Here is a 9,123-nt window from a genome sequence, read left to right on the forward strand (position 1 = left end):
TCGAATTTTTCATTTGTGAATCATTTTATCAGTTTTTATGAAATTAACACAAAACCATTATCCCCAATTCATTAAAGTATCCACCTTTAAGTACTAGAAGACTGTAAAAAATACATATATGCACAAACATAATTTGAGATCCAACTTTTTCTATTCATCCAACGCTTTTCATCAGTTTCTACAGTTGCAATTGCAAAGAAATAAAAACAAACCCATTATTGGGTTTTGTTTTTCATACAATATTATATTAATTTATTATTTAAATACCTGTTTACGTGGGTCATAATCGGTGGCTTGTAGCATAAACAGACCGGAGCAAGCAACCATAAACACGACTTACAAACCGGAAAAAAGCATCAGAAAACCGGGTCCACAGACGATGAAAGACAGTGGGTCCGCCGGAGTCAGGTGACGTAGACATGGGTTGAAGGTAAGCCCAAGCAGCTTGTTTAACAAGTCGGTTTCGGATCGGAATTTCATAACCCGAATGAGAAGTAAATGACGGAGCTTTTGGAGACATGACGGCGCCGGCGGCGGTTGGGAGGATGTCTCGGAGAGAAGTGTAAGAAGCTGGTTTTAAGGAGATTAATTCAAAATCGGCCGATGATGGTGGGGTTTGAAGGGTGGGTATTTCAATGGAGTTGCGGCGGCGGAGGGTTGAGATGGGTGTTGCGGCGGAATCGGCGGCGGCGTCCATGGCCGGAGTAAAAGGAAGAATGAAGCAGTGTGTGTGTATGCTGTTTTTGTATTTTTATAATAATAAATAAATAAAAAATTATAGAGGCAATATGGTGGCCACTGGTCAAATTGGTTTGTTTTGATGTGGGAGTGTGATTAAAAAGAAATTAGTCTAGTAAGCCCAACCCAATTATTGGCTGTTTATGCACGTCTAACTTTAAATGACGTAAGTTACCAGTATAATATAATGGTTTAAATATTACAGTAGTTTTTTAAATGTTTTTGTCTATAAAATGAAAACTAAACTTAAGATAGATGTCTAAAAATCTTAGTAAAAGCTTCAAAACTATTACTAGTATTAAGATATTCATTCATACAAATTCATAAAAAGAGAGTGAATTATGAAGATTGAAAAATGACCAAGTTTAGACGTTTTAGTGGGACCAACGTGGGAACTAATGTAGTGGAGGAAATTGGGAAAACGTTAGAGAAACTATATGTGACAAGATCACAGGACCGAGTCCGTTTCCAATTTAAACAATATTATAACTCCATGATTTTAGGAATATTGATTTGATATTAGTTAATTAAAGCTCTTGTTCTCATGACGCGTAATTTCCAATTACTTAAAACTTAAACCACATCAAGTTGTTTTTTCTAAGGTATGATCATAGCTCATAATGCATGTGTTTTTTAATGGGTGATTATATATACATAACCACTTTTTACACATACACAAACAAATATGTTTTACAGTGTTATACAGTACAACACTGTAAAGCGTGTTTGGTTGTGTATGTGTAAAAAGTGGTTGTGTACATATCACTTCCCTTTTTTAATTAGTACAATACTTGATACGTATAAGATTTTTACATTTTTAAAAAATACAATATAGTATATAGTATGAAACTTAAATTCAAGAATTTAATTTCAAGTGTGAAAGTACAGTGATGATGTATGCCCAATGTCTAACAGAAAGCGTCCCTATGAATGAGTACATTGACTACGCCATAGAGGGTAAACCTCGGGTGATAAAGTCCCCTGAGCGCGAGACCTGATACCGGGTGAATTGCGCACAAAGGGCATCCTCTAGTCACACTCTCTTTTTGAACAAAATGGCTTTGCCAAGGTTCGAACCCGGGTGGTGTGCTTTATCGGGCAAGCTCAGAGGACAGCAACCCTGCGTGATTTTGTATTAGCAATATTTAACCACACTTTTAATTTAGAGAACCCTATAGGAAGCAATAGTAATTACTTTTTGTTTTCGTCTTCTTCGCTCAAATCTCTTATATTTTCCCCCTGCATTTCTTTGCAACAGTCACAAAATCAGCCAAATCAGATTGTTCTAAGTTTAATATATTATATATAACTACGTATAAAAAAATCAGATGTAATAGATCAAAAAATCAGTGGTGGAGTTTGAACAAAATAGTTCAAAAAAATCAAGGCCTCTAGATAGCTAAATAAAAAAGATCATGTAAATTATGATGGATGTATAGCTAATCACTAAGTTTCATAACTTTCATCTATCATTAATTGTCGAAACTCTGCAGAGATTGTTTGTAATGTAGCATTAAACTTTTATCAATTGTTTCAATCACCATTTAGTGTATATTTGGTCAGTTGGTTTTGATTGGGTTTGGGTCACAAGAAACTCGGATCTAAACGGGCTTAGATTGAAACGGACTTGATCCAAAATGGTTCAAAGGGGCAGATTTTGAAAAATACAATAAGCCTAAACATCTTAGAATGTTATACAATTCACACATATAAAACATCCTCTTTATTTATAAACACCAGTCATGATCAATCAAAATACATAGAATCAAAATTACAATCTACAAACATGCATAAACTGCAATCTCAACAAGTCAACTATAAGTAATCCCGAAAAATAAATAAATGCATACATACATAAGAATATAATCATATAATCAATGGATCAAAAGAATCAAAACATCCTATCCAAGAATCATGAGCAATATATCTACCAATCGAAATCGCATTTGGTCCTCTGAAATCCACCAGAGGCAACCCTACCATCAGTAGTAATCGGAACCTTCAAATCACACTCAAATTTGGGTTTAAATTTAGGTTTAGCCCATCCAGCTTTCAACCTAATCCTAAGTTTCAGCTTCAAATCAATATTATAAACACCATCATTCCTTTCACTATCATATTTCGACCGATCACCATTTCCTAAAACCACTAACTGCTGACCACTAAACACCGTACTTAAATCGCGCTCCTGTTTATGTCCCAAATAAAATGTCTCCAAATCCCTAGTCGAAAACCTCTTACCATAATACTCAGCCCTAGCTTCAACTTTGTCATAGTAAATTCCAATACGCTTGTTAGGGTTTCTAAACGTCATGTTAACCGCAAGGTTGTAGTAAAGAGTGTTGTTGTTTGAGGACAAAGTGAATTCGGTTAAAGTCGCTTCGTTGACATGGAACTTTGGCGCATTTGGGCGGTAAATGAGCCATAATACTAAGACTGCAATACCCAATGCGACTAAAATTGCGATTAGAATTTGACAAAAGAGGTTGAAAATGCAACCGCAAAGGCATGATAAAGGGTTGCAGCTGCTGCGTTGACCATGGCGGTGGTATGATTGGGTGTTTTTAGCCGGAGGTGGGATCGAAGGACCGTAGTAAGCTCCGTTTAGATGAGTATTTTGATCAGGGCTAGACATTGTGTTTGAGTTGGTTTGTAATATGTGAAGAAAGATAATGAGGTGTTTGTGTATTATTTACAGTTAGAGATGTTGTAAAGTTGGTATTTAATGGTTACGTGGTATTTAATGGTTACGTAACGCGTAGGAATTTGGTAGTGAAAACACGGCGAGTATGCGTGTAATGGACGACTTTATATTGTTTGTGTTGCGTTGTTGTTAATATCAACTTCCTGGTAAGTTCTATATATTGACTTTGTCGCATTAGTCGGTTTCTAGATTTTTATGGGTTTATACGAAGCTCGATAAAGTAGTTATATCGATAAAAGTATGATCGTTGTTTAGTGCAATTGGTTAATAAGTATGATCGTTGTTTAGTGCAATTGGAAGTCCTTATGTATCGATTATATAGTAGTACTTTATTGATTTTCAGAATAGTTTTAATGTTATAATGTTTTTACGCCAGAAAAGGTAAATAGATACACGAAAAAAAATTGTTTGTGGGCTTCATTATTTGTTTTATTTGCATTGAGATTGTTTTGTAATCTTTGGGGTTGTTTTGGTTTATGGTTGTAATGTTGTTTTGATTGTTATAAGCTAGTTTTGTTTTCGGTTCGATGTTGCATTTATGTTGGTGTGTTGTTTGCGAGGCTCGTAATTAGATAGTTGTGGTAAAATTAGTTTTGTTTAGGAATTCTAGGTCCTAAGCTCTCTGGCTTATTGTTAAATTTATTAACAATCAAACTTATTTTTAGTATGTTTATGTTATTTTGCCTTATTTGTGATGTTTTCTAGTATTTTATGCAGGCTTTTACATTCTTATGATTCTCAAGGGACCAATTTTGACATTATCAAAAGTAGAGGGACTGTTGAGGTTGTGCAAAGAAGATTCAAGGATGTATCAGCTATTTTCTCCATTATAAAAGAGAATATGATCTAGGGTTTCAGTAGTTTTTACGATTTCATCATCTGCTTCATTATTTCTCTCTCAAAGGAAAACCCTAGTTCATACTTTGTGAAGAATCAGTTCTTTTGATTCTTCTGTTTTAGTTTTACTTCATTCTTATCAGTCTTTGATTGTGTATTCTTAAATCTCAATCATCTTGAGATTTATTTTGATTTGTTCTCTGATTAAGGATTGTGTAATTTTGACTAATAGTTGAAGTTTTTTGCTATTCCAGAAGTTTATTGTATTCTGCATATGAATTTTGACATGGTATCAGAGCGGAATACGATCGATTGGTGATTTTGTTCTTCATTCTAGGGTTTGACGGGTTTCTTCTAGAGCGGTTCTTGTTTCTGTTGATATTGTGTTTTCACAATTGTTAAAGGTTTTGTGAAGGTTTATTGTTGCTGTATTGAAGATTCCCTAATTTTTAGGGTTAGGGTTTTCTGGTTTAAAAGTGGTGATCTGTTGGCGCTTGAATGTTCTTGTATCTTCTTCGGCTGCAATTCTTCTTGTCTTCCGCTGAATTTCTCTTGTGTTCTCAACTCTGGTTGATCTACAAAGGGGAGTCTCGAATTTATTCGTGTTATTCCTTGTGTGTTTATTTGTTTTCTTCTTTGAATTTTTATCTTGTCTTGCTGTTACTTGGTTTCTTGTTGATTATTTGTGTGTTTCTATTATTGTTTTCATTATGGGTGATGAAACTGCTCTTACTCTTATTAATAAACTTGATTTTAGTGATCCACTTTATTTGCATCCTAGTGATACTACTGGTGCACCACTTGTTTCTGTCAAATTAAAAGGAACTGAAAATTATAATATCTGGAGTAGATCTGTTTTACTTGCTTTAGGTACTAAAAATAAAGTTGAATTTATTGATGGTACATGTATAAAAAATACTATTGATGATGTACTTGCTAGACAGTGGGATAGATGTAATTCTGTTGTGTTAACATGGTTACTTGGATCTTTAAGTGAAGAATTGTATTCTGTTTCTATTTTTTCTGTGGATGCTGCTACTGTGTGGAAGGATTTAAAAGATACTTATGATAAAATAGATGGATCTGTTATCTTTAATCTGTATCAAAATATAAATACTGTTAAACAAGGTAATAGTACATTAGCTGAATACTATCATAAGTTGAGTTCTTTATGGGTTCAGTATGATGCCATGATCAAATTGACTAAATGCACTTGTGATGCAGCTCAAACTAATCAAACTCATAATAATATGTTAAGATTGATGCAGTTTCTTATGGGATTAAATGACTGTTATATGGCTGTTAGGAGTAATTTACTTCTTAGAGATCCTTTGCCTGATGTTAAAACTGTTTATTCTGTGATTTCTAGAGAAGAGTCTCATAGAAGTGTTATTAATGGTGAATCTAGTAAACCTCAGAATTCTGTGTTTTTATCTCAATCTAATACTAATAGTACTGTTGTTAACTATAGTAACACTAATAGAAATAATAACTTTAACAGAGGAAATGCAGGCACAAATACTTTTAATAGAAATGTCAACTCTAATTTAAAATGTACAAAGTGTAATAGGGTTGGTCATACTATTGATAGGTGTTTTGAAGTTTTGGGTTACCCATCTAATTAGAAGAGAAAACCCTTTGTTAATAAGTTCAATAATAATAATAAAAGTGTTACTAACAACAATGCTGTTAGTAGTAGTTATGATGTTTCAGGTTCAAGCAATATGAATCTTACAAATGATCAAATGATGAGACTCCTATCTCTAATAAATGAAAAGAATCCTGTAAATGAAATTGCTAATGATAATGTGGCAGGTACTGTTTTTAATGGGAGTAAGAAGTTTAATGAAAATTTTGGTACATTTTTTTAATGCAAATGGATGTTAAAAAAATAATAAAAGTAAAAGTTGGATTGTAGATTCTGGTGCAAATCAACATATGACTTATTCTATTCAAGGTTTAACTAATGTTTTTGATGTAACTCATTTAAATCTAACTGTTGGACATCCTAATGGTATAAAAGCTCTTATTAGAAAAATCGGTGATTTAAACTTAACCAAAAATATTGTTTTGCACAATGTGTTACTTATACCTGAATATTGTGTAAGTCTGCTTTCTGTGTATAAACTTTCTAAGGATAATGATTTATTTGTTGGTTTTGATAAGTCTAAGTGTTACATTCAGGACTTGAAGCTAGGGACAATTGTAGGGACTGGTGATATGTATGATGGTCTCTATGTATTTGATGTAAGCAATTCTGTATGTATGAATGTTTGTTTCTCTGAAAATAAAAGTTATATATCTAAACAATTATGGCATTCTAGATTTGGTCATCCTTCTGATCATGTTCTAGATATTTTGAAAAAGAAAATTGCTATAACTAATTGTGATAAAAAGTTAATTGAACCTTGTGATATTTGCCATAAGGCAAAGCAGACAAGGGATTCTTTTCCTCTTAGTGATCATAAAACTACAAGTCTAGGTGAATTGGTTCATCTTGATTTGTGGGGACCTTTCAAAGTTCAAAGTAGAGATGGATTTAAATATTTTTTAACTGTGGTTGATGATTTTTCTAGATGTGTTTGGATATATTTAATTAAACATAAAGATGAAGTTATTCATCAAATTAAAAGTTTTGTTTCTTTCTTAGAAACACAATTTTCTAAACAAGTTAAAACATTTAGGTCTGATAATGGATCTAAATTTGTTAATAATCAAACTAATGAGTTTTTTTAATTCTAAAGGAATTTTACATCAAACATCATGTGTTTACACTCCTCAACAGAATGGTATTGTAGAGAGGAAACATAGACACTTGCTTAATGTTGCAAGAGCTCTTATGTTTCAAGGGGGGATACCTCTTAATATGTGGAGTGATTGTGTTCTAACTGCATGTTACTTAATTAACAGGACTCCTTCATCTGTTCTCTCTGGTCTGTCTCCTTATGAAGTAATTTTTAAGAAAACTCTTAGTCTCTCTCAATTAAGAGTTTTTGGTTGTCTTTGTTATGCTGTTGATTTAAAACCTAAACATAAATTTAGTAGCAGGTCTGTGCAGTGTGTTTTTATTGGCTATTCAAATAAAAAAAAAGGGTTATAAACTTTTTAATCTTGAAAATAAAAGTGTGTTGTTTTCTGGAGATGTTAAGTTTTATGAAATAGTTTTTCCTTTCAAAATTAAAAAGTTTTCTGATAATTGTGATAGTAGTAGTGATTTGAATCAAATTAATTTTTTTGATTATGTTTTAAGTCAATCAAATTCCCTAAGTCCCAATGATGAGGAGAGAGACATCAGTGATGGTGAGGGTAGTAGTGGTACTTGTCCTTTAAGAGATGAGTGTCCTACTGATGCTAATGCTAGTGACACTTGTCCTTCAAGTGATGAGTACCCTATGACAACACTTTTGGACAATTCTACATCTCCTGAGGGCACAAGTCATTCTGAACCTGTTGTTGATCAAAACTTAAGGAGATCAACCAGAGAGACTAATATTCCTAAGAAATTTGATGATTATGTTATTGAAGGAAAAGTTAAATATGGTGTTGAAAGAGTTGTGAATTATTCTATGCTTAATTCTGATAATTGATGTTTTGTATCTAATGAAATGTCCCGTTCTTATTGATTAAAAACGTTCCATATTAATTGATTTCGTTGCGAGGTTTTGACCTCTATATGAGACGTTTTTCAAAGACTGCATTCATTTTTAAAACAAACCATAACCTTTATTTCATAAATAAAGGTTTAAAAAGCTTTACGTAGATTATCAAATAATGATAATCTAAAATATCCTGTTTACACACAACCATTACATAATGGTTTACAATACAAATATGTTACATCGAAACCAGTTTCTTGAATGCAGTTTTTACACAATATCATACAAACATGGACTCCAAATCTTGTCCTTATTTTAGTATGCAACAGCGGAAGCTCTTAGTATTCACCTGAGAATAAACATGCTTTAAACGTCAACAAAAATGTTGGTGAGTTATAGGTTTAACCTATATATATCAAATCGTAACAATAGACCACAAGATTTCATATTTCAATACACATCCCATACATAGAGATAAAAATCATTCATATGGTGAACACCTGGTAACCGACATTAACAAGATGCATATATAAGAATATCCCCATCATTCCGGGACACCCTTCGGATATGATATAAATTTTGAAGTACTAAAGCATCCTGTACTTTGGATGGGATTTGTTAGGCCCAATAGATCTATCTTTAGGATTCGCGTCAATTAGGGTGTCTGTTCCCTAATTCTTAGATTACCAGACTTAATAAAAAGGGGCATATTCGATTTCGATAATTCAACCATAGAATGTAGTTTCACGTACTTGTGTCTATTTTGTAAATCATTTATAAAACCTGCATGTATTCTCATCCCAAAAATATTAGATTTTAAAAGTGGGACTATAACTCACTTTCACAGATTTTTACTTCGTCGGGAAGTAAGACTTGGCCACTGGTTGATTCACAAACCTATAACAATATATACATATATATCAAAGTATGTTCAAAATATATTTACAAAACTTTTAATACATTTTGATGTTTTAAGTTTATTAAGTCAGATGTCCTCGTTAGTAACCTAAAACTAGTTGTCCACAGTTAGATGTACAGAAATAAATCGATAAATATTATCTTGAATCAATCCACGACCCAGTGTATACGTATCTCAGTATTGATCACAACTCAAACTATATATATATTTTGGAATCAACCTCAACCCTGTATAGCTAACTCAAACATTCACATACAGAGTGTCTATGGTTGTTCCGCAATATATATATAGATGGGTCGACTTGATAGGTCGAAACATTGTATACGTGT

At 32.8% G+C, this 9,123-nt stretch overlaps 3 protein-coding genes across 3 annotated transcripts; 1 reads left to right on the forward strand and 2 right to left on the reverse strand.

Annotated features, from left to right (window-relative positions):
* Positions 1-280: 280 nt before the first annotated feature.
* On the reverse strand, positions 281-697 carry LOC139900378 (uncharacterized). The gene has a single exon (XM_071883152.1). It carries the CDS (start codon positions 695-697, stop codon positions 281-283), a length of 417 nt encoding a protein of 138 aa, XP_071739253.1.
* Positions 698-2,438: 1,741 nt separating this feature from the next.
* LOC139896808 (NDR1/HIN1-like protein 3) lies at positions 2,439-3,417 on the reverse strand. Its single transcript, XM_071879449.1, has one exon. It carries the CDS (start codon positions 3,371-3,373, stop codon positions 2,666-2,668), a length of 708 nt encoding a protein of 235 aa, XP_071735550.1. The 5' UTR covers positions 3,374-3,417; the 3' UTR covers positions 2,439-2,665.
* Positions 3,418-4,989: 1,572 nt separating this feature from the next.
* On the forward strand, positions 4,990-7,866 carry LOC139900379 (uncharacterized). The gene is made up of 6 exons (XM_071883153.1): positions 4,990-5,833; positions 5,993-6,136; positions 6,237-6,382; positions 6,464-6,538; positions 7,065-7,327; positions 7,530-7,866. The coding sequence occupies exons 1-6, from the start codon at positions 4,990-4,992 to the stop codon at positions 7,864-7,866; spliced, it is 1,809 nt and encodes a 602-aa protein (XP_071739254.1).
* The last annotated feature ends 1,257 nt before the right edge of the window (positions 7,867-9,123 follow it).

This window comes from Rutidosis leptorrhynchoides, chromosome 3, assembly GCF_046630445.1.
Source record: "Rutidosis leptorrhynchoides isolate AG116_Rl617_1_P2 chromosome 3, CSIRO_AGI_Rlap_v1, whole genome shotgun sequence".
NCBI classification, from domain to species: Eukaryota; Viridiplantae; Streptophyta; class Magnoliopsida; order Asterales; family Asteraceae; genus Rutidosis; species Rutidosis leptorrhynchoides.